General features: G+C 32.5%; 2 protein-coding genes across 4 annotated transcripts; both read right to left on the bottom strand.

The window, feature by feature from the left end:
• Window positions 1-357: 357 nt before the first annotated feature.
• On the bottom strand, window positions 358-6,782 carry LOC105129574 (LRR receptor-like serine/threonine-protein kinase ERL1). Its single transcript, XM_011031693.1, has 27 exons — window positions 6,402-6,782; window positions 5,897-6,035; window positions 5,713-5,784; window positions 5,529-5,600; window positions 5,366-5,437; window positions 5,208-5,279; window positions 5,035-5,106; window positions 4,797-4,868; window positions 4,624-4,695; window positions 4,475-4,543; window positions 4,273-4,344; window positions 4,119-4,190; window positions 3,920-3,991; window positions 3,753-3,824; window positions 3,608-3,679; window positions 3,436-3,507; window positions 3,268-3,339; window positions 3,093-3,164; window positions 2,933-3,004; window positions 2,756-2,827; window positions 2,589-2,660; window positions 2,444-2,515; window positions 2,275-2,348; window positions 2,021-2,152; window positions 1,589-1,927; window positions 1,060-1,430; window positions 358-902 (listed from the first exon to the last, which is right to left on the bottom strand). Exons 1-27 carry the CDS (start codon window positions 6,493-6,495, stop codon window positions 534-536), a joined length of 2,955 nt encoding a protein of 984 aa, XP_011029995.1. The 5' UTR covers window positions 6,496-6,782; the 3' UTR covers window positions 358-533.
• Window positions 6,783-16,021: 9,239 nt separating this feature from the next.
• LOC105129575 (K(+) efflux antiporter 5-like) lies at window positions 16,022-24,426 on the bottom strand. 3 transcript variants are annotated; one of them, XM_011031694.1, is made up of 21 exons: window positions 24,115-24,426; window positions 22,129-22,172; window positions 21,603-21,670; window positions 21,375-21,459; window positions 21,198-21,259; window positions 20,920-20,995; window positions 20,688-20,762; window positions 20,237-20,308; window positions 20,027-20,110; window positions 19,865-19,933; window positions 19,691-19,768; window positions 19,477-19,565; window positions 19,158-19,254; window positions 18,983-19,036; window positions 18,024-18,119; window positions 17,560-17,748; window positions 17,376-17,453; window positions 17,071-17,115; window positions 16,849-16,977; window positions 16,585-16,649; window positions 16,022-16,284 (listed from the first exon to the last, which is right to left on the bottom strand). In XM_011031694.1, exons 1-21 carry the CDS (start codon window positions 24,332-24,334, stop codon window positions 16,269-16,271), a joined length of 1,791 nt encoding a protein of 596 aa, XP_011029996.1. In that variant the 5' UTR covers window positions 24,335-24,426; the 3' UTR covers window positions 16,022-16,268. The 3 variants fall into 3 exon arrangements, with proteins under 3 accessions (XP_011029996.1, XP_011029999.1, XP_011029998.1); XM_011031697.1 differs by lacking the exon at window positions 16,585-16,649 and having other exon boundaries at window positions 16,863-16,977; XM_011031696.1 differs by lacking the exon at window positions 16,585-16,649.
• Window positions 24,427-26,405: the final 1,979 nt, after the last annotated feature.

Genomic DNA, 26,405 nt, shown 5'->3' on the forward strand with positions numbered 1-26,405 from the left:
TATGTAGGGAAATGGGAATGTCTGTCACCGGGGGCTTCCAAAGGGATAATACGTTCGATTTATGAGAAGATTGCTTACCAAGCAAAGTTTTGAGATTACAAATGCAGTTTCCAAGTCGTGTAGTTTCTAGCTTTTCCTTTTTTCCCTTTGTTTTTGAGCTATCTCTTATCAAGCAAAGCAGCAAGAGACACTAGATGCATTCGAAGACCGCATTTTCCATTCATGAAAGGCATTAGAGTTGCTAAAAACCCAATTCTTACATCGAACGGTCTTGAATGATATACCAAAATAAATTACGCGTTCGTAGAAATACTTGTATAAGAAGATTGACAAAAGCAGCTATCCGAAAGGGATTAAGTTTGACAAAAGCAACTATCCGAGAGGGATTTAACCCCCGTGTTCTGTAAAAGCAGTTGAGCTTAATATGTGCAAATACATGATGAAACATATTACCAGATGTGCTTCAAACAACCCATTTGGAGCAAAAATTTGGGATTTTCTATCACTGAATTTTTCTGGGGTGCAAGGCAAAATTAAAGAGTGTTCTTTGATACTACTTCTTTGAACCTCACGAACCACTGTGCATCAGAAGAGTTGTTTTCCTGCGAAGGCTGCTGCTGGTTAACTATTGATGGCTGCTGCTGCTGCTGTCCTTTGTCGATGACAAATTTAGCATAGTCAATAGGCTTTGGAAGAAGAGAAGCTTTTGTAGGAAGAGCTGGAAGAAATGAAACCAAGACCCTGGACACATCCTGCATGGTTGGTCTCTCTGAAGGATGGCGCTTGGTGCACAGTAATGCAAGTTGGAAACTCTTCTTTACATGAGTCAAATCCATGCATGTAACGGAAACCTCTGGGTCAACAGCCTCCATTACAGTGTTGTCATCAGCCCTGGATAAAATCTGATAGAAACAATGGGCAAAGAATAGAGTTGCCCGTCAGCAAAAATAACAAGTCAAAACGTTTAAAACTAAATTGGACAATATGTAGCCACCTATCCATGTTGTGAACCACCATAAGCAATCAAATGTTAATGAGCACATTTATTGAGATACATACCAGTTGCTGCAAATTAGACTCATTATCCACAGCCTTTTTCCCAGTTAGAAGCTCCAAGAGAACAATGCCAAAACTATAAACATCTGATTTTTCAGTTAGCCGTGATGTCCGGGCATACTCTGGATCAATGTAGCCAATGGTCCCCAGGACAAAAGTTGAGGCATGAGTTTTCGTAGTTGGGATACATTTAGCTATTCCAAAATCAGACAAGTGAGCTTCAAAATCCTCATCCAGCAATATATTTGAGGACTTCACATCCCTGTGGATAATCCGAGGGTTGCAATCATGGTGAAGATAAGCAAGTCCTTGAGCAGCACCAACTGCTACTTTCAATCGTGTTTCCCAGTCAAGCTTAACCTTTTTGGATGATCCTTCCATTGATAGCAACAGAGAAGCATTAGTAAAATAATATAACATACAACTACCAGTTTTGACAAAGGGAGAAATAATAATATATAGGAAACTACATTGAACAAGTGAACCAGAGGGAAGACTAACAGTAACAGAAGGGTAAGTTTAGTTCACTGACCATGAAGAAGATCCCACAGAGAACCATTCTTCATATAGTCATAGAAGAGAAGGTTCCCACGAGGAGATAGTGCATAACCATGTAAGCTGACTATATTCCGGTGTCTGATGCTTCCAATGGTCTCAAGTTCAGTTTCAAACTCATGCAAGTTGTATGGGTACTGATTGTACAGTCGCTTAATTGCAAGTGGTCGGGAATTTTTCAACACACACTTGTATACTGTGCTAGAAGCACCATAACCTATAATATACTTCTCACTTAAATTCTCAGTGTTCCTCATTATGTCATCGAAGGTGTGAATAGCCATGCCCATGTGAAGGACTACAAGCTTGGGAGGACCTGGCAAGATATTAACCAACCATGAGGATTTGGGTAAGTGAAGCAAAACCATAAACATAACAAGAACAAACAAATAACAAGAAAAACACATGCCTTGTAGGGTTTTGTCAGATCCCATTGTCAATTGTTTCCGTTGATTGGATTTGTAAATCACAACAACAATCATGGACACTAATGTTACGAATCCCAACGTGATACAGACAACTGCAGCTCTAGAGAAGATCACTGAACACCAGAAAATAGATTGATAAGTTCCCGATAAATCTCCAAAGCCCTTTTCAATTAGAGTGGCCTATGCCAAAAACAAAATCACGCATTCAAAAAGAACGCATCGGACAAGGTGTTACCTTTAGACTTCAGAACATAAGGGCCACATACTGATCCCAACCAGTTGCCACACAACAAAGGATTTCCAATAAAACTGGTGAGGGAGTACAAATAATCAATGCATGGGAATTTCTAATGAAACTAATTCTGCAATTTTCATTTTTAGGGCAAGTGCAAACCACTCCATACCTGTCTGGTGGAAACCTTGTCAGGTTTCTAATAGGTGGCACAATTCCTGACAAATTGTTGTATGAGAAATTCCTAACACAAAAAGTCATTTTCAGCACACAGCATTAAAAATGAACTTCAAAGAGAAACAAGTAAATTAGTTTACAAATTGGCAAGGCTGAAACAATTGGTAAGCTGATCAGGGATTTCTCCTTGCAAGTCATTGTTGTTCAGGATCCTGCCATCCATCAGCAAATTAGAACTACATTGTAGAAATGCATCACAATTAAAAAAGAACTTACAGTAGTGATCTCATCTGAGCCTTGAACTTACAGAGTAACAATGTTTTGCAACTGCCCCAATTCCACTGGAATGCTACCAGTCACATTGTTGAAAGACAGGTCTCTGGGGTAAAAGAACCACAATTTGTATTACACTTGGAAAAGGGGAAATTGCATACCCTAATAAAGCTCATCCAAGAATTAATAGTAGAGTTTGTAAGAATCTTACATAGCTTGTATGCTTCTTAGATTCCCAAATTCAGCTGGCAACCTTCCATGAAGATGATTCCTGCTCAAATTCCTGGAGAAGTAAACATTAGAAATTAGATCAGCAAGTTCCAACAAAGAACTAAAATTCAGACAAACATTGCACTCCAGAGAAGACATACAACATGAGAAGGTGCTCCAGATCACCAATAGAAGCTGGAATGGGCCCCGAAAAGTTATTGCTGGAGAGATCCCTGAAAAAATTGATTCATGAGACTAGCGAATTGCAGTTTGAATGAGCTCCAAAACCAAGTGTTAACCATTAATCACAAAAGTTTGCAGTATTAGGGAACTTACAATGTATCCAAATTGATAATGTGTCCCAGCTCGATAGGAATACTGCCTTTGAAATCGTTTGAAGAAAGATTTCTGAAAATTCAAGACAAACCAGTTAATTGATAGGAAATAGTGCAAAGAGTAACTACAAATGTGATAAAATTTCCAAATATGACTTCGACAACTCACAGGTAAGTCAGACTTTCAAGACCCTTGAAACCTGAAGCTATGATTCCACTCAAGTGATTACCATATACATTTCTACATATGGAAGTCATACCAATTAGTTGCTGTCAAGCTCTCATCAGAAACACAAGACACTACAAATAGTTGCAAACAGCTAGGATATAAAATTTCCTACAATTGGTTCAAAGCCCTGCAAGAACTGATATTGTTCGGAATGGGGCCTTCAAGATGGTTGTTAGCAAGATTCCTGTTCCACAAAAAAGAAAAATAAGTGAAGGATAGAAGAGAAAGCAGAAAGCTTTTAATCACAGAAGACTCACAATTCAAACAACTGTTCGAGCATCCCAAGTTCAGGAGGAATTCTTCCAACCAGCTGGTTGTCATTCAATTGCCTAAAATAATTCTGTTGAGTCACTAAATAAAATAAAGTATGCGTTGATATACATCAATGCATCTGGAAACCTACAAATCAGGAGAGGAATCTTACAAGTAGCTTAGCTTTGACATGTTTCCAAGCTCGGGTGGAATTGGTCCTGTAAGCTTGTTTCCATGAAGATACCTGGTGTGCATTAAAGAAAAAAAAATTCACATAACCATTAGAAGAGCAAGTGGCAATTTTATACGTCACCAACTAGAACTTACAGTTTCCATCGTTAAAAACAGTAATTGTAACTAAATGAACTCACAGTTTCCCAGTGTACGACAAATTGCCAAGTATAGGGGGAATTGGTCCAACTAGCTCATTGTCACTCAAATCCCTTTAAAAAGAAAAGAAATAAGTACACGCTACAGATCACCATGCCGTTAATAAAAACATTGATGATTTTAAATCCTACTTACAGAACAGCCAAGGCCTGCATTAAACCAATCACTTCTGGAATCCTCCCGGTGAGACTATTACCTTGAAGGGACCTAAAGTAGAGGAACAGCAATTTCTTGTGGTCTGTCATATACATGGTAGGACACTATCTTTTTGCTTTATGACAACTTAAAATGGCATGCTCAATATGGGTAAGAATAATGTACAAAATAGAAGACGTACAGAGTAGCAACTTGCAAGAAGCCAATGTTGTATGGTATCTCCCCACTAATCTGATTGTATGATATATCCCTGTAATTATCAAACTAAAAAGTAAACACATCAAGAAATCTCACAAACAACTCAAAATCAGTCTGTAGCAGAAAACATACAGTATCTCAAAGCTGGTACAGTTGCCGATACTACTAGGAATTGTGCCAGATAGGTTATTTCCTCTCACATCACTGGCAAAAAAACAAAAAAAAGTTTTATGTCCAGAAAAAATAAAAATTAAAAGCGAAAACAACTCAACAGGAATACATAAGCAGGCAGGTTGACTACTTACAAATACCACAAGCCAGTCAACTGACACATATCTTCTGACAGTGTTCCAGTCAACAAATTGCCACGTAATCCACTGGGGCACAAACGAAACACGTTAACGAAAATAATCAGACTCCAAGTTAAAAAATGCTTTGGCTTACAACACCGAATCCAGAAAATCCTATAAAGGTTCAATCAACAGGTCAAAAGAATAAATAGTCTTACAAGTGCTTAACCATGCCAAAAACTAAAATACTCACAGGTACTGTAAGATTTCATTCCAGTAGATCAGTCTTGGTATTTCACCGGTCAGCTGGTTTTTAGCAAGGTCACTAAAAAGGATCACGAGCAACATTTCAATAATATCAGTACCAATTGGAAGAATCTGGTGATTCATAAACACCATATCAAAACTTTAATCACTAGGACTCACAGTGTCTTCAGATTTGGAATTTGGGTTAAAGTTGAAGGAATAGGACCAGTAAGCTGGTTGTTCTTCAAATTTCTACATTGGAGGACAAATTACTCAATGAAACTAGAAAACCCAAGCTGAAACATAGACTGTAAGAAACTCAAAAAAAGGATTCTTACAGGGTATCAAGTTGCTTCAACTTGGAAATAGAAAAGGGAATGTCACCATAAAGCAAGTTATCAGAAAGATCCCTAGATTCCACAATGCAAACCACGAGTTAACCAGCAATCAAAAAAACCAGCAGAAAATCAAATTTTGATCACACAGACAGCAGAATATTACAGATTGAATAATGAAGCACAATTGCCGATCTCTTCTGGGATTTGACCAGTCAACTTATTCCCTTGAAAGTCTCTGCCATTTACAAAAATCAGAAAAAAGTACTATCAAGAAGACCAAACAGGTAGAAAAAAGGACAGATTGCAAACAAAAACTAATATGCTTGATGAAAAGAGACGCAGCTCACATGGATTGCAAGTTTCTCAAATCTCCAATGGCAGGAGAAATTTCACCACCAAGGTTCAAATTGGACAGGTTACTACACAAAACACACAACGGCAAGATTTTAAAATCCAAATTTGCAAAACAATACGAAAGGCCGAGACAAAATAAAGGGAGTGAAAGAAAGTGATCATCTTTCTAGGGCTTACAGAGAAACAACGGAGAAACTGACATTGTCACAAAACACACCACGCCAAGAACAAAAATCTTCATTGTGCACATCATCCCAGTCAAGAAGCACATTCGCCACATTGCTAAATGATTCCTTAATAGACATCAATGCCTTCCCTGCATCAAGACAATATCTTATTTAAAAATACAAGAATCCAAAAGGCTATACATAAAAAACTTTGACTTTCCAAGCTCTTCTATCAAGCGGTTTGATTTATTACACAAAAGTCTAACAAAACAAATCTTTATAACCCCACCACTCTTGGGAGTTCTCTCACTAAATTCCTCCTCTCTTACAGTCACAAGCACAAAAGGAAATAAAATCCTTGATCCATTTTACAGCTAAAATCACCATCTTTAAGGAGCCCGCGTAAAGAAAAGGGAAATAAAGATGCTGCAAAATTTCAAAAACGGATAGCAAACAAAAGGAAAAACCTCATGAAGCTAACAAACAAGAAAAGGTACACATGGAGAGAGCAGTACCCTCGTCGTTGAGTGGGAAAACAAGAGGAGACATGAGAAGCAGAAGCAGCACCGCCATTGCTAAACAGTGCTTGAAAACCACTAGTAGCTTCATTTTTTTTCATACACGAACAGGAAAACAAGACACGAGTGCAAGTCTAAGACGAAGAACAGGAAGAAGAAACGGAAACTAATGGGGTCTTGAGGTTATCTGCTGTCATTCGTAGAGAGAGAACGATGAGCATTCGTTTGGCGTGAACTGTAAGGTAGAGAGTTATAACATGGCACAGAATTTATTTATGAGGTGAGAGAGAGAATGAAAGGACAGAAACATAGAGCAGTGGAGAGAGAAGGAGAGGAGCAATGTAATAAACGGCGGTGAAGAGACGTTTGTGGCTGACTTGCTTTGGTTGATAGTTAAAGCAGTCAAATAGTTATATAATTTATTCAAATAAAATTTGTACAGTATTTTGAGTTTTGTAGGAAGCCAATTTTGGATATTAGCATAGTTACTAAATTCTCGGGTTGGATTTTATTTTAAATCAGTTTTGTCATTTCCCTCCTGTATTTTATAAATATCATCCATCGTTGTAATATAATTAGATAAATTAGAGGTATTGTAATTCAAATTCTCTTTGCTAAAATAGAAAATTTATTAAGATAAGATTATTTGATTTTCATTAGACTTATTTGCTAAGATTTTGATTATTTGATTTAAATGGTAATTTTTATCCACAGGAATTAGTGGGTGGTGTTGAGAAAAAAAATTCATTTTAATTATTAGGTTCAAGTTATATTATTGTCTTTTAAGGTAATATTTAGAAATATAGTGCAAATCATGTCTTTAAAAAATTTATTTTTTATTGTTAAAAATTAATTTTTTTATATGTTTTGGATCGTTTTGGTGTTATAATTTTTAAAAAATAAAAAAATATCATTTTAGTGTATTTCAGTACAAAAATAATTTAAAAACAACTATAATCACACTTATAAACAAACTCTAAACGAAATCCATGCATATGTTTGCATGAGAAGAAAACTTTGTTTATTTACGAGGCCGGATCATTTAAAAAAAATAATTTTAATATATTTTTAGATTATTTTAATATTAAAAATATTTTTATAAAAAATATTTTTAAATAGACAATACTCTAAAAATAATCAATATTATAATAACAGAACATTATCAAACTCAATTTTTATATAAGGTATGGTTGGTGTAAATGGTACACAGTTTTATTACAAATAGAAAACATGAATGATTTCCGATGCATAAAGGAAATATTTCTATAAGATATAAAATTGCATGTATATCATTTTTTATCACCAATAAAAAATGTTGATGATTATCAGACTTGTGATATGAAATTGTACGAGGAAATAAATTAAATTAAAACTTAATATCTTAAAATAGATATATCCATGATAAATCTCAGAAAAGGCTGTAATATTAAAATATTTAATTTGAATTTTTTAGCTATATTACAATTCTTTCTTCTTTTTTCTGCAATCATTGCAAATCAAATTCAGTGACTGAAAGAGAGAGCAATAGTTATTCGTACTAACATATTTTTTTATTTGACAAGAGTAGTGATTCTATTTTTAAGTGTTTTTAATTAAAAATTTTATTTTTTTATTTTTTAAAAAATATACTTAATATTAATATATTAAAATAAAAAAAAATAATTTTAAATAAAAAATAAAAATGTACTTAATCTCTATGTAGAATGGAAAACCGAGCCTTGCTTCCCTTTAAGAAAAACTGTTATTATTATTTATTTATTGTATTTTTTACATTTTTAGTACCGAAAATGTTGTTTTGATTTGATATTTGACAGTGGGTGGAAGAGAGCAGCCGTCATTCGTACAATCGCTGCCGTTTTCCATGTCGTTACGATTTTCGACGGGCACTTCTACTGTTTTCTTCCTTTCCACGCGCGTTGAGGACGAGTGTGGAGAGGTGTGGCTAACGGTCGTGAACTAACGGGGATCGATGGCTCCCTTTCTTTCTTCCTGTCATTAATCTAGGAGCACATGGCTGCATTGTTGAATAAATAATACATTATTTATACCTTTTTATTATTTTTTTGTTTAAATTTTTAAACTCATCATATTATTGAGATAATTTAAGAAAAGTTAATATATTAAGATAATTATACATGTAAATAATATATAACGTATATAATCTTGTAAATTTATGTCATCCCGTAATGGTAATTGCAAATTAAACAATAATTCCAGGCAATTTATGATATATTTTTTTCATTCAAGGAAATTATAATGAGAAAAGGAGAAATAAGGTAATTACATTTTAGGAAAATGAGCGGGCATTGGCTCGTTTTTCCCGAGGAGCGTGGATATAGCATCTTATTCTTGCTGTTTTGCACGCTCGTGAATTGCGCGTGGACAGGTTTCGTGGAGGATAAAGGCCTGATTGACTGTTATTGATCAAGGGAGCAGGGGAGTTTTCTGTAATTCCACCTCTAATCCTTGTCTTTTTCCGGAGTTATTTGTTTTTGCTATGAAATTATGTTTTAAAAAAATATATTTAAATTCAAAAAATATTAAATTAATTTTGTAAGTATTTTTATGGTTTTTTTGTGTTAATAAAATTTTTTTTAAAATAATAAATATATATTGTTGAGTTAATAATACCTTGACGCTTAAGTGTTAGTTATCCAAACTAATATTATCTGATAAATTAATTAATAGTCTTGATTAAATAATATTATTTTTATTTTTATTTAATATCATAATTGAGTAATATTTTGATTAACTAATAAATTTTAATGATCTCAATAACATTAATTTACAGAGGTTTATCTATATAATCTCAATAATACTAATTAATCCACTCATTGGATTAACTTTTATTGTAATATTCCCCTAGTTGTTAATAAAAATGAGTTTTTTATTTAACAAGCTTGACGACACAATACAGTATCAACTGCTGTTGATAGTGTCATGGCCTATCCCACCACCTCATACACAGATCATGAAGAAATCACTTTATGCTGAACTTTCTCAACAATTATTCAGCCATGATTCAAGATTTCTGCCCCGCACCCAAAAAAAAAAAAAAGTATAATTCGAAACTGTACATATATGTCAAGACCAAATAATTAAGTATTACTAGAAAATGTTGAGTTTTTTTATTATTTATCCTTTCATATATTACTTAGGATGGACTGTGTATTTTCTTTTGTTTAATTTTGATCTCAAATATTTTTTTTCTAGTAATTTAGTTATAATTTAAAACCAATTAATTTAAATTTCTTATAAAAATTAGGATTGAAAGAAAAAAAAAGAAAAGAAAAAAATATCAAACATGAACAACGTATTATAAATTTCACGAAAGATATACTTTAATCTTGAATTTTAAAAATTACATAAATTATTCAATTTTAATATCTTAAAATGAAAATTTTTTTGCACTTAACCCTAATAAATGTGTGGGCGTAGTTGACATTAAAGTGCAATTATATACTGGGTTTAGATATGGCAAAATCGTTTATCAACAAGTATATTTTCTTGCCAATGCAATAAAATAATTTCGATGTATATGCATTTAGCTTTTCAAACTCTTTTTATTCCATAAAAAGAACTGTACAAGATTGTCGTGGGAAAACAATGAACACAAAGGGCTGGAAAGGCCAGGAGCCTGCAGCGTCTGCGAGCTGCGAGTGTCAGCGCTTTTGCAATAAGTAGGTTGCCATGTATAAAGCTGGCCCGTGCTTCTACTTTCTCAAACTTTGCTCTCTCTTTTTTCTCTACTGTGCTGGAGTATTTATTTCTAATCTGTATACACAATATCAAGACGTGGCTGGCTTGTTTCTATCATGCAAAACAAGAACTCGGTCCCGTTGCAGATCAGGGTTGGCCCACTTCTGACTTAGGGTTCAAAACCCTAATTATCTGGGATTTTGCAAATTTGGTTTCCAATTTCCATAGACATGCCTGGAATCCTTGCCTTTTCGAGTCGGATGGGATAACAACTTTGTTCTTTATTCTTTGCTGGAGATTTGGAGTTTCCCTGAGACTGCCTATTGCCCCTCTTTAGTATTCGTGCATGAGAGCATCTCCGTCGAAATATACTATCTAGAAGAGGAAAATTAGTAGTATGGTTTTGTGAATAGTTTAAATATGACTTTTTTATGTGCATTTTAGCGGTAAAAAGCCATTTAGTTTTTATACTTGATACATAATTATTCTAATAACTTAATGTAATTTGGTTTCGACTTGAATATAAACCGAAACAACATAAATTTAAATAAAAAATTCAAAGAAAAAAATACTAGTGAAAAAATCGTTATTGCATTGAAGTGTTTTGTAAGGCAATTTGATATTTTTTATATATAAGATGTATAAAAATAATATTTTTATAAGAGAAATGATATTTTAGTATTTTATTTAGCATTTTAGTTGAATCATGTAAAACAAACATTGGAAACCAGATTAATCTTTTTATTTATTTTTAGCTTTCCACTTAGCACATCCCCTTTGAAATGCCCCAAATTGGATTGCAGCCACAAGATATGATTCAGGACAGATCAGGCTCAAGACTCAGATAAGGTATCATGAGAATTGATATGGATTGACAAAAGAAAATTAAATATTTTTATAAATATTAAAGTACATTGTTTTATTTATTTTAATTTTTTGTTATCAAAACAGCCCAAATTCATAGATCAGAATAACATGCGAGGCCGAGTCCACACCGCTCTCAACAAAACACTACAAAGAAGAAAATATTTCAAAATTTAAAAAGAAAAGCACAAGATAATAAGGCGTATGAGAAAAGAAGGTAGGTGACAATGCTACAGAATAAACACCAGGTTTAGTTGTTAATTATCTACATAGATTTCAAATTTGAAGAGATATCATAAGAAATATATATATATATATATATATATATAATTGTATAGTTATGTAGATATAGATACCTTATTTAAAATCTAATAAAACAATATAATCTTTATACACTCAATCTCCTATAAATAAAATACTTTCTAACATCATAAAGAATTATGTACACACATGATTTCTTATAATTATGATATGTGCACTACGTGCATGACTCGGGTCAATTATTATTAAAGCATCTATGATTAAAAAGGTAAATAAAAAACTAAATATTAAAAATTATATTTTTAATTTTTGCTTTTTTTTGTTTTTTTTTATTTTAATATGTGAGGCAACAAATAGCTATTTTAGTAATATGTTATGTGAAGAACTATTTTTACATTTCTATATAGGAAAGGTAAGAACAAATAACTATTGATCAACGTTTATTTTTATGGCAAATGATTCATTTTTTTATTTTAATGCGTGAGGCAAACAATATTTTAATATATAAGTATTTGTATAACTTAATTCTTTTATATTCTTATTTATAGTATTCACATAAAAGTCTATTGTTATTGTTTGACTTTGAATTGTTACTGTCTGATTTTAAACAGTTAATATTTGATTTTTCAACTTTTATTGTATAACTTTGAACAATTACTATTTGACTTTTCAATTGTTATTATCTGATTTTAAACTATTATTATTTAATTTCCAACGATTACTGTCTAAACACTCATCAGATTTTTAACTATATCTAAATTAGTTATATAATTATATTAAAATTAATTTAACATAAAATATATTAAAATATATTTAATTTTTAAAATAAATTTTTATTATTAAAATATATATAGTTAAAAAAAACTATTTTTATATTATTTAAAAAAACTATTTTTTTTAATTTATCTCTTTATCGTAGCATTTTCTGTTGAAGATGCTCCTGTAGAAATATAAATTGTAATTAATAATTCTCTAGGCAGTGAACGGTAACTTTCCATGCATGTGTATTCATTTGCATGACACGACATGGCTATGTATTGCATGCATCATATCTATCATCTAATCATTAATTTTTTTTTAAAAAAACAGTGCATGTACGTAAACAATAAATTGTTCCAACCCTCCTTCAGCAGGGTCATCTTCACTAAAATCCTAGTATAATAATGAAAAAATATTAATTTAATATTTAAAAAAAAAGCTTTGATCCCTTCCAATGATTTAGTTAGCCGAGACATCGAATCAGAAAACCATCATTTCATTTTAAAAAATCTTAATACACGTGGTGGATTTAAGAAATCAGAGACAGCCTATTACCCTCAGGAAAAAGACAACAAACTGGCCTATAGAAGCAACAGCAGCAGCTACATTAGGGCATAGCAGTAGGCTAGCTAGTTGCTCTAAAAAGCAGTAGCCAGCACCACTAGCGTCTGCTCCGCCGGTTTCAGCCGTCTGCTAGCATTGCTGCCGTGACACCAATCCATGCAAACGTTGGGGGGACCTAATGCATGCACGGTTGTGTATTTAATATCTGGTCTCGGAAGAGTTGTGGCTGATGTGATTTCACCACAAGTGTGGAATGTACTTTCTAGGGTTCAAGGAGATGTGTGCGATTAACTGTCATTTAAAATGTTTTTTAATTAGGAATATATTAAAGTAATATATTTTTTATTTTTTTAAATTTATTTTTTATCAGGAAATTAAAACAATTTAAAAAAAATAAAGAAACGCGCGTCACACCCTTGGAAGATTAACGTGCGTGATGATCGATGTAGGAAGCACTTGTTTTGTTTTCCCCAGAGGGTAATGCAGATTATAATCATTGAAGGAGATTCCAGGTCTCTTCCTCTCCAGTAACAATTTGCCATCTGGCTAGCCAGAGAGTTCAAGTTCCAACACCATTTGAAAAATATATATTATTAATTAATACAGATTATTATTAATTAACAAAAACTAATTTATGCCGTGAAATCACTGTTCTTATAGAAGCAGTATATACTGTAGATTGTAATAATGCACCGACAATTTTATCCTCCTCATAAACCGTCTTTTCAACGATTATTATAAAAATAATCGGGCCAGCTCGAGACTCCTTTCACACAGTGAAATGACATTGTTTGATCAACTTGTTTCTATTATATTTTTTAATTTTTACTTTCTAAAAATACATTAGAATAACTGAATTGTTTTTAAAAGAAAATTTATTGAACTTTACTCTAAAGTTTTTTCATTCTTTCATTTTTTTTATATTATTCTCATTATATAAAAATAAAAATAAAAATAAAAATAGTTTGATATTTTAATAAATATAAAAAATAATAAAATAATAAAATGATCACCATAAAGCTTGTTTGATAATATATAAAATATTAATTTAAAATAAATAAATAAATAATTTTTTAAAATTTTTTAAATATACTTTTAAAATATAAAAACAAATATGTTTATAAACTATTTTATCATATTTAAGTGGTGCATATGATAGGTTAAAACAACAACAAAAATAACTTTTTATTTATTTTTTTAATTTTTATGCTTGACCTTCTATATTTTTTTCAACAACAATCTTTCCATTTATTTTTCCTTTGTATCCAAACATTATTTATTTAATAAAAAACAGGAATCTAAACGAGCAATGGAAAAGGGAAGATCCGGGGGAGATATGGAAAGAGGAGTCAAACAGTAGAGAAGGGAATAAAGACCTGCGTGGAAGAAGAAGCAAAGGCTGTGTAACCTCTGCGTGTTCCCTGCAGCCCCCAGCCTCTGCTGTCCTGTTGCGATGTGTTTGTTTATATTTACATGCCTGATGAGAAAGGCAATAGTGGGACCCAAACCAAAGTTGTGTGGGTGGAGAAATAAAGACGGAGTATTGATTACACCCATCATACGACCCGTGATTCCTACCCATAGCCATTGGATGTTTTTAGGTTCAGGAGCTCCAAGCCATCCAAGCTTTAATTATTTTTTTATCCATTATAATTGGATGTTTTTAGAAAAACATTTATCAACATAAATTATTTTAGTCACCTCAATATTTAGCCTATTCTTAATTTAATAAATATTTATTTAAATTTTTTTATTAAATCCAATTAAATATATAACTTAAATCATATACTTGATTGCTTAATTTCTGTTGAGAAAAGATCTGGGCTTTAAAATTATTTTTGTTAGATAAATAATTATTAGTTTATTTAATTATAAATATATATGCATAGAGTTTTAGAATTTCGTCTGATATATTTTTTTTTAATGTAAACAAGTTATAAAAGACCATATATACAATTTTTATGTAAACAAATATGGAGTCATGATAAGAACAGGAGCCGTCAGGATTGTTGTCTTCAGAGGAAGTCGCGTTTTTGCTTTCATTTCGCTGGCAACGAAGCTTAGGTGCATCTGTTTGCTCCGTCAGAGAGTGTGAATGAATGAATCCTCGCTTTCGTGTTCTTCCTTTTCTTCCAAGGCTTGCTGGTGTTGTTTCTAAAAGACAGAGATAGTCGAGTTAAGAAGAAGAAGAATAAAAACATTAGGGATTTAGCTTAACTCTTCTTAAGATAATGCACCACTTCTTTAATTGTAATTTTATAAATTATATTTTACATCCTAAATTAAATGAAAAACTTAAATAAAATATATTTTCATGTAAATTGTTATTGAATATATAAATTATATAATAAAAAATGTAATTTATAAAAAATATATTGGAGAGCTTTTGTAATTATTCTTTATATACTTTACCATGTGATTTTAAAATAATTATTGGTGCTAAACTCGTCATAGCCAACTTGATTCGAGTTGAGTTTTTAATAAAATAAAATAAAATAAAATATTGATTTAATAAAATTCACTTGAATATATTGTATTTCTAGTTATTTGTTGGACTTTACTATACCCTGTTAGGTCCAACTAAAAAAAAAAACTAAATAATAATGTTGTGATAAAAAAAAGTTGATTAAATGATCCAATGGCAGTTTTAAATTAGATAAATTAATATAATTTTAAGAGACTGGCTAATCCTAATACAAGTATGCTCAAGAATATACAAGTCGGTGATAAATTTTTTTACCAAGCATAATATATTTTTAAAAACTAGACGAAAAAAATAAATCAAACCGGTTTTAATTACAACTCAGAATTTATATAAATCTTGATGCAATGGATATTGCATTTGAAGTGGATATGGAATGAAAGTAGCAAGAAGCTAATTGATTTAATTTTTTTAAGATTTTTTTAAATTAATTATTTTAATTATTTGATATTAAGTTATTAAATATTATATTTTATACTTTTTTATGAAATGATCGGGAACTCATATAATCATGAGAAAATCAAGTTAACTAAAAAATTTTATAATTCTTTTTTTATAATTTTATTTTTTATTTCGTATGCTAGAGAGTTAATCTTTATTATTTTATTTTATTTAATTTATATAAAATTATGATAGTTTAACAACTAAGCTAGAAATTTAATATAATAACTTAAGTTGAGTTTTTTCTTTTTATCATTTTTCAAAATTTATTTTTTTAGTTTGTGCTCCAATATTTGATTTACTAATAATTAATCTTCATATTTTTCCCCTCACATTGAAGTGAAGGATGAACTGAAAAAAGAAATAATTTTCTAAAGAAAATTTCTATTTCTATAGGGACTAATGGCGGATTTTGAGGTTCCAGCAGGCGAAGAATGTATTTGCTTCCGAGGGGTGCGGCACATCTCTTGAAAAATATGAAAAAAAAATAAATTTCATGATTTTCAGGAGGTGTGCTGCTGTTAAACAAACACACTCAAAATGGATTAACATCAATGACTGATGGGCAAAAAAATAAAAATAAAAATATATATACATACAAATGCAAGAGCCAATGAACGTGGAACGTAAAATGTATGTGCATGAGAGTTCTTGATTGTCTGGCTGGTCACTTGGAAAGCTCAACCGTGGAATCAACAGGTGGGATGAAATCCTTGTATTCACAAATTCCCCAGAAAATTATGTGACGAGACGACAAAATGTGGAAGGTCACAACAATCTGCTACGTACTTCAATCATAGAAACTCTTTCCTGTAAAAACATGGTAAGTTAGTTGTCTTCGAAGTGTTTAAAAGCAGTGAAAAAAAAAAAAAAAACAGAAGCAAAGACGAGAGAGGCAAGCAGATATTCAACTTTCAAGTGGGGTTCTAAATCACAGTCCAATGATCGGCAAAGACCAAATTGCCTGCCAATGACTTTGTGGTTCGAGGACATGAATTCTCTAATTCATGGTGGATACATTGCCAGAATTTTGATAAAAAAACCCTAGATTCCTACATAGTATACTCCCAAATAAATTCACTAGCTAAAAACATCAGTAAATACACTCACAAAGAGCCGTAAGACATGGGGGCACCTACAGGAGAACAGAGATGGCATACCCTACCCAAGATATGCTATCGATCAGAAAAACACAGGATGTGTCAGCATGTCAAGTCTTAAGACAGTTTTACATGGGATTCGATATGCTTCAATGAGTACCAAAAACATTCTCAGTATGCAGTCTTCAGACGAAATAAATTACACTGTAGTCAATGCACACGCGGTTGCACGCACATTCACACACACACACACAAACAAGGAGGGCGGGAGAACCTCATTTGGAGTACCATTCTCCGATGGAAACCATTTATTTGGAGTGCTGCTATCTGATGGAAACCATTGCAAAAGGATGCCCAAATTCATGACGTTAGGTATCAACTTGAACAGGAGAGGAGTTGTTACCTGAATGACCATCGATCAAGTAAATGCTTATTGAAAGAGACAACACATAGTTAAAATGCTATCATTCCATTTGTAAGTATCAAAGAAACAAACCAGACTAAGAGCTGTTGTTCCAAGAAGAAGAAGATACATCTTTCCCTGCATTATAACACCAACATGATTAAATTAATGAAGGATGAGTAAGTGTGCGTATAGGTGCAAGCAATACTAAAACACAGATGTCTTGTTGTCACATCAAACCTGAAACCAGCTATAGGTTCAAGAACTACTAAATCCTAGTCAAATACAAACTTGTGATTTTCTGATGATAAAAAAATACGCATCTGCATCTTTAATGGCATCCTAACCTCCACACATGCATGAGCACGAACACACACACACACACACACAGAGTTCACCTCAATGAGATGAAGATTGGAGGCACGACTCAGAAGAACAAAAGCAAATTCTCCGATTTGAGCAAGCAATACTCCAACCTGCATCATGGCACATTGATTTATGTCCAGGAAAACAAAAAAAAGGAAAGAAGTTTCATGTTCAATTTGTCTCTCTTTTGCCAACAAGCATAGAAAGCCAACTCACGTGGAATGATGTCCTGATGCTATATCCGAAGGCTTTAGTAACTGCAGCAGCAATGGTTGTCTTGACAACAATAACCAGAATCACAGACGCTAGCAATATATCCACATGGTTCCACAGAAAATGTACATGTATAAGCATTCCAATACTAGAAAGAAAGAGAGCTGCGAACAGGTTCCTGATTGGTTCCACCTACAAAGTACAGAGTCATTCAAAACATATCAATCTCATTATAACATAACATAACCACATGGAGAATAGTTCCAATGCGTGATGCCCATCAACTACAGCTGATAGTCGCATGATTAGTAGAGAAGTACAGCAACTCAAAGAACTTGAAAAGATCCAGAGTCAACTAAGAAATTTAAATCAGTGCCATATTATCTGAGAATATAACTTACATACTACTTTAAGATACTAACATGACTAGCAAAACTTGGCACACAATCCATTGCACAGACGAATACCTGTTCTAAAGTATGTTGTGCAAAGTCGGTGGTAGATATCATGACTCCAGCCACGAATGAACCCAACTCAAGACTAAGGCCCAGCTTGTCACTGCACTGAAATAGTAGAAGGAAATCCAAAAAATAAAGTGAACATGATGACACAAAAAATTCAAAGCAGCACTGTGCTGCACCGAGTCGTGATACGCTGCAGTTCAGCATCATAACCTCTACAGTTAACAACAGATGAAAACTCTAGATTTAACCATATGAATTTCCCTAGCATAGTCAAGGAACCAAACTAATACCATGACAAACCATATGTCAAGCAGAAAAAAGGTGATGTACATAAATTTGAAAATTTGCAATATTAGGCTTGCTTAAATTCTCTGCCTTAAAACTTTGTTGTTCCACTCTGCAAGCTTGTATTATTAGAATTTTGGATCAAAATGCACAAAATGACATCTTTCAGATGCAGAAAACTTCTTAAAGCAGGCATTTTCCCTGGTCAGAATAAAGGCGCTGATGGCTATCAAATCCTTAGAGAAAACATAAAAAAATGAAGAACTGCTGAGAAATTGAATTAAACTTTTAAGCATCTAACTGATGGACAGAAAACCTTGCAACCTTGAAGTCAGAGTTTCAACCACCTATCAAACTTAGACTGGTAATATAGATTCAGTTCAAATGAAGCAGCGGTCTCTCATCCATTCAAAATTAGCATATAAGTTAAAATAACAAATCATCAAGAAAGCAAAAGCATGTGATGTGGATATGCTATTGCCAATTTAGATGTTATTGTTTGCAAATATCTCTGTGATATTGGAATCCATGTCATTACACAAATGACCAAAAATTATGTTAAACAAGTTAAAAGTTGAAATCTACCGTGTTATGGAAAGGTAATATTCAGTAGCCAGATCTGTTGCATGCAAAACTATTTCTACTAGACAAGAAAGGTACATATCCTTTTCACTTACCCAAGCAGACAACAAGCAGAAAGCAACAGCAGCAAGCTGATAAAGTTCATTTGTCTGAAACACAAGTGGAACACAAGGAGTGTGCTTAGACAGAGGCCATACTCAACCCGGCAAGTACTCAAACAAAGCCATGTAAATAAAATATGAGACAAAAAGAAGACCATCAAAAACTCACTTGAGATGATAGCTGTATCATTAGCTTAAGAAAGCGAGGAACAAACGACCAGGACATAAAAGATGCAGCTGTAAGGTATACGGACAAGACCAATAACCTGAAGTTAATGAGCAATAGATATTAGATTCATTAAAGAATATTCACATGGGGTCATTCTCATGGTAAGTAAAAACTCGGGGAGGAGAGAGGTTACAAAACACCAAAAAAAAAAAAGGAGGGATGTGGCAATCAACCAATAACGATAATTAGCTTCCATTATCAAAAGAAAAAGGACAAATTTACACAACAAGAAGAAGAAGGGTGACAAAAATCAACTTACAACTTCCCCATTGAAATCATTCCTTGCAGAGCACCACTGTTGCCACCCAAGACTGGAAGCAAAGCAAATAATAAACCAATAGCACAATCCTGAAACAATTCACAAGATCAGACAAGTGGATGTGCATCAGAAAACCAATTTCAAAAAAGCTCAACATATCATCAATGACGTGCTTATATATAAATATAAAAACAAAGTAAGAAATATAGAAAACCTGAAAAATCAGGGTCCCAATGGTAACTTGACCATGAAGAGAATTACTACTATTCCGTTCTATCAAAAATTTCACCACCTGATAAAAAATGAATGGATCATATGTTGCAACTGATAAGGAGTGATCAAACAGAAAAGAGGTATAATAGTGTCAGAAACAAGACTATAACAGTACCACTGCTGTTGATGACATTGACAGGAACGAACCCACAAATACACCCTCAGACAACTTTGCTCCACACAACTACAAAGTTAAAGGTGGTGCAAGCTTAGTATCCAGTTTGGCAAATCACACAAATTTCTAGCATAACCAAGTTACACACATTATGCATCATACCGCAGCAATTATGCCACACAAGCACATAAAAATTACAATTTGAAGCATCCCTCCAAGAACAGCTACAGGGCCCACAACTTTTAACTGCATTGATGATGAATTAGAATGGCTTTTCTAAATAAATCAAGAAAAAAAAAAGTTTTTTTTTTTTTAAAAATAAATTAAGAAAATCTTATGACAAATAACTTCCCTAGATCAAATACAACTTACCTTAGTCAAAGAAAACTCCAGTCCTAATGCAAAAAGAAGAAACACAACACCAAACTGTGCAACAGTTTCGACCTGTCATAAGAACAAGAGAAAATGTCACCACTGATATTGTGAATATGATGGCAAATTCTTTATGTGTGGGTTTCCCAGATAATAGGCACCTAATGAGGGATTTTTGGAGCATATGGATATAATTATTAGTTGCTAAGCTATGAGCACCAACAAAGTCAATGGTGATATGGAAACAACTTGACTGACAACCATTTTTGTCCTACCAGCTTTATTACCATCTAGAATTTTGTTTCAAAAACCTCACATAAAATGACCCTAAAAGGTAGCAGAACTTACATAACACTTGAATTCCCCATCCAGTGTGTCAATGATGCTCTAATAGATGAAGCAAGCAAAATGAAAAGGTAAACATTTGGGGAGAAAATAAAAAATCACATACCTGTACCATCTCACTGATGAAATTCAGACCCCCTGGTCCAATGATGGAACCTGCTAGAAGATAGCCAACAATAACCTGCCATACATATTACATGTCAAAATAAAAAATTACCTTAAATATTGCACCCTTACATAAATCATATGATATAGCTGAGCATCAACAACAAGATGAGTAAAGGCAAACATATACTAGAAATTGAAGACAAATAAAACCACAATATACAGATACTAACCGGTTGACCCAAACAAGAAAAGATAATTCCACCAATGGCAGCAGAAACTATGGCAACCACTAGATCAGAAATTAATCTGTAGAAATGTGAACAAATAATGAAAAATTAACGGTACATAAAATCAAAACTCAGAACCATAATAATAGCAGTTAAGTCAGGTAATACTATAGATGCAAGAACTGCACAGAAAAAGAAAATCAGCAGCTAATCATACAGATATTTCTCAAGAGTAGTATCTGCTCTTGTATACAGTCCAACAAAATCTGAAAGTCATTCACCTCAAATCTACTTGAAGAATTGGATACTTGGATTTCTTGTTCGACATGACAAATACATTGTCCTACAATTAGCAAGATGAGAAAGTTAGACGGAAGGTCCATAGAAACCAAAAACTGGATCCAAGAATCTGTCTAAACAATTTCACACAGAGGACTGGATACCAAATTTCAGCACACCTTTTTGTCAATCAGGGTTGCCATATCCTCAGATTCCTCATTTTCCAGTGAAAATACATCTTGAAGCTGAAATGGTCTAGATCCACTGACAACAAGAGGAAAGGAAGATACTTGTGATATCAGAATCTCACTTATGTACAGAAAGAGAGGGAAAGGAAACCATATCTTAGAATATACGGTAAAAAATGGAATAATTTCCACGAGAAAATATTTTACACGCTTCCATACTTAGCCACTTGTGTATCGTTTTTCTTGCCCTTCTCATGAGTGATTTTAGCAACAGTCTCCAAAACAGCCTGTGAAAACATAACCAGAAGTCCTCTTTTAACAACAACACAAAGAAACAAACAGTAGCAACGAACAATCAACTTGACTAGGTAAAATTGAACATAACAATACCTAGACAGTATTAATGTTAAATAGTACTGGCGTATGAAAGAGAAGATATTGGTCCTACCATATTTTTGGGGTGAAAATAAAATATTATATGCTAAAAAAGATATAATTTCTCCTCAGTATAGAAGATGGGGGTTGCAGCCACATCGTAGATTAACAGAGTATGAATCTTGCATAAGCTAAGATCCCTAGCAACCTGATTTTCTTTTCCTTACTATTTATCTAATATTTTTAGCAAGAAACTCAAGTAAGGCCAAAGCTTCCAAATTCGCTTTGTAGGGCACTTATTCAGCAAAGCAAAAGCAAAGCTCGAGCCACAACCAGTAAATGCAAATAATTAAAAGAAAAATAAACCTACTTGCTGGTCAGCTACACTGTTGTTGAAGCTGCTTCCATCAGAACCTAGTAAAGTAAAAATAAGAACCAAATTAAATATCATCCTAGCAACATTGAAACCAGAAAATTTCCAAAAGATAGAATGCCACAGGTAATTATCATTCCACTTTCATAACAGAAACTCCTATGACCCACAGGGCATGTCAAGAGATCATTAAACTTGAGTCAAACCAAATGACATAGAGACATAATGAATCGTCAAATTTCAAGTGTCAAAAAAACAGAACAAACATGTTAATGAGTTGTCAACTTTCAAGTGCGGGACTTGCTAGATTTACTAAACTCTCCAGCATAGCACTAGTAAAGCAACTACATTCGAGTGGAAAACCTTCAATCTCTTCAGATTCAAAGGGAAGACCGAAACCATTGAGATCAATATCATCTCAACGCAAGTTGTCAAAGGACCTACTGTTCAATTTGCTATATGTTTCTCCCATTGCAAACTTAACTTCTTATACTTTTCAGTGAATTCCTTGAACTGACAATAAATGTTTTCAGTTACCTGTTCAGTCATTCTTATTCAGCTATAAGCTTTCTGAAAAGTATTGTTTATATCATTGTTAACTGACCACTAATTTCCTTTTGCCTTCAATCTTTCAAAACTATTATTCAGCTTCACATTCTCTTCTTAACAACATCATTTAACATGTTCATCAATATCGACTTGAACTCATCTTCACCCACTTATTCAGTTACATTACTGAAGTTTCAGACTTGCCTCAAGAAAGCTTGACATTACTTTGTTTTCTTTATCAGTTTACTGTAACCAATCAAGTCTTTTCACTGGTCATAAAAACTGAACCCAGATTCATATTTCCTGATAATACCCAAATTGAAAGGGAAAAAATTCCAGCTGGCTGGAATTTTTAGCCCTACACCAACACCGATCCTGTCTCCTAAATCTTGCCCCAGCACATCCTTCCATGTATTTTTTTGGGTTCCCAGGAGCCACACACAAGCTTTTCAGGCATGTAATTTTTTCTATGCACAACTTTTCCATGTACAACAGGCATCATGCGCCAATGACATTGTCTGTCTCAAATATTTTCATCAATGACCCATGTAGCACAACAGCCATAGTATGACACAATAACTAATATAGACACCATGGCTAGCCAATGACAACACACCAATTTATCCACCAATGATATCTCCTTCTCCATGAAAAATGTTCAGGACCCACCCAACAAAATACATATCCAATCCTTGGCCATAAAGAGATAGCCACCATAAGCCATATTAAGTCAGGCCATAAGTTAACCATGCAAAGGTGCATGCCACACAAGTTCTAGCCACACAAACGCCAAAGCATTCATAGCCAGAGCCAGGCCAGACTATACAATTTCTAGCCAACATAGACACGGGCTATATCCAGACACGCATTCCCCACAGCTTCATTTTATTTTTCTTTTTTTATATATTATTCTTTCCTCGTGCACTTATTTACTTAAGCATCATTGTATCCCATGTTTTCAAGGGAGACTGGTTTGGTTTATCAGGAACAACCAGGCCACAAAAGGTCTATATTCAAGTCATCACTTCACCATCCTAGGATGTAGCCAAGGGAACCCATATTTTATCTGAAGTTTTTTCACTGCTTATCATTTCTCTAACAAACTTTTAAATGCTATAAAAAAACAGGCTCCTTTAATTAAAATAAAAAAACACTTATACGAAACTAAAACAACAAAGGGTCTCTCTTAAGATCAAACTCTATCTTCTCTTACTCAACACAACCAAATATATTACTAAATCCCACAATTTTTCTTTTTTTAAAAAGCGCTTTAAAGCAAAACCCTGTTGCATAAACATCTTACATTACTAAAAATATGCTTCACTCTACCATTTCGAGTCCTTCATTCACATTAACCACACAAAACACGCCTAAAAACCTTCAGAAAACATAAAATAACTAAAATTAAAGCAAAATAAAAAACGGGTTCTTTACCTTCAGGCTGATCATTGTCAGAGAACTCTTTTTCAAGAACACGATCAAACATTTTAGCAATACTTCCTTCTCCATTATCAGGTGCTGATGAATTCACCAAATTCCCATAAAACCTCTCCCTTACTTCCTTATCGGATCTCCCATTTACACAGACCAAAATCAAGAGCAAACAACAGCACCTGCTGAATCCAAATCCACATGCAAACCCTCCTCTTTCCATGGTTATGGAAATTGAAGTGCACAGAGAGAGAGAGAGAGGGAATTTTGTATTTGAAGGAACAAATGTTTCTTTAATTAGAGATCGTCATCATGTAGCTTATTTTGTTTCGGTGTCAGAGATGGAGGTTATTTAACTGTTGCTGAAACATCCAAACTAGTCCTTGAATTAGTTACATAGTTTCAAATAGATTCCCAAGCTAAACTTAATTATAAATAGATCCTTTATTTTTCAGAATTTCTCTCTTTTGCATGTGTTCATTAATGTTTTTATTTGGATTTTACGTTATATAACGACATTAATTTGATCAGATTTTATTTTTTTATTAAAGATTTGTTATAATTTAGATTAAAGGAATCTTTTCTTTTTTGTGGTAACTTAAGGCCAACTTTCATGCACGAGACTTTCGTTTTTCTTTTTTCCAATCAAAGGTAAGCTATCCATAAAAATAAAAAAAATTAAGGTTGAGACATGGAAGAAATTTTGATAAATAGGTGAGATAAATAGGTGACTTAATTTTATTTTGGGACTATATTGAATAAAAGTGTCTTGTTGAGGGATTAATTTGAATTTACCTTATTGTGATAATATCTACGTGACTAAAGTCTTCTTAAACTTTGTACATCATAGCGGCTCAATTGGGTGATGCACCTTAATACAGAATCTAGCTGGTCTCTGTTTTAAAATAAATAAGATAGAAATTAACATCTCAAAAATTGATAGGGCTTTTATTGTTTTATTTTTTTTATTTTTTTTAAAACAACATCGTTTAAGATTTATTTAGATCAACTTAACTAATTCACGTAGACTATAACTCATTATTTGAATCAAGTTATGAACCTTGAGTTTCATAATTTTATATAAAAATAGTATTCATTAAAAAAAAACTAAGTGAAAGTAGCGGAAGATGCACTTTCTAAAGATGTTAATTTGGTGTAAGCAAGCAAAAAGGGATCAAGGTGAAGCAATCAATCAAGACAGCAACATTGTAACTAACTTATTTTGTATCTAAAAACAAAAACATTGTAAAAAGATTGAGAGGTTTTTGATGAAATTATGATTACCATGTTTTTTTTAACAGAAAATGATTGTCATTTGTTTTAGAAAAGCAGTAGATGGATGGATGGATAGTAAAATCATAACCACCCTGAATTTTTTAATGGAGAGTGGGCATAAACTTGAGGAGGCTTTTCTTTTTAATAATAATAATAAAACTAATTAACAAGATGATTTTAAAAGTGTATCTCACATATTTTTGCATTCAAGTTCGTGACTTAATGGTACTGACAAGGAATTTTTTGTTTTTATACTTTAAATTTAAATTTTTGTATGGATGTTTGTTATCTCTGCAATACTTTACCTGTCTTTTAGATTTACAGTGTGTTTAATAAATCAAAAAATTAGTTATAGTATACATAAATTGACCCGAACACCCCAAGTTATCAAAAAAATTAATTATTTTAATTGTTGTTCTCAAGATTTATATATATATATAAAAATAAGACAATTCTATAACTTTTCAAGTTGGAACATTTTAAATTATTGTTTCCAAATCCATTTATTTATTATAGATGGAGAATATTTAAATTTAAATTGTGTGTACAAGTTAACATATGGTATTATTTAACAATAAAAAAAAATAGTTGGGGAAGTATTTGTTACTTGTTAGAACAAAATAAAATTTATAAAAAAATTATCATCAGCTCTTTATGTCAATTTAAAGAGTTTTTGCTATTAAGTATTACTCTAAATAAGTTTTTCATTATGCAAGACTTTTCATCCTCTCATGTATTATGGTTGGTGGATGGGCTATGCAAATTTTTTATCATGATGATTTAGCCATAATTAAAAACTAATTGATTTTAATTTTTTATGAAAATATAAGATTGAAAAAAGAGAAATTAAAATGAAAAAGATATCAAATATGGATGACATATTATAAGTTTTATTAAGATGCACTTTAATCCTTATAAGAGATGCACTTTAATTCTTGAACTTTAAAAATAAAATAAATTATATAATTTTATCACCTTAATATTTTTTCAATTCAATATTAGTATAAAATTTTATTTTT

The sequence above is a fragment of the Populus euphratica genome, unplaced genomic scaffold (assembly GCF_000495115.2).
Source record: "Populus euphratica unplaced genomic scaffold, PopEup_1.0 scaffold16.1, whole genome shotgun sequence".
NCBI classification, from domain to species: Eukaryota; Viridiplantae; Streptophyta; class Magnoliopsida; order Malpighiales; family Salicaceae; genus Populus; species Populus euphratica.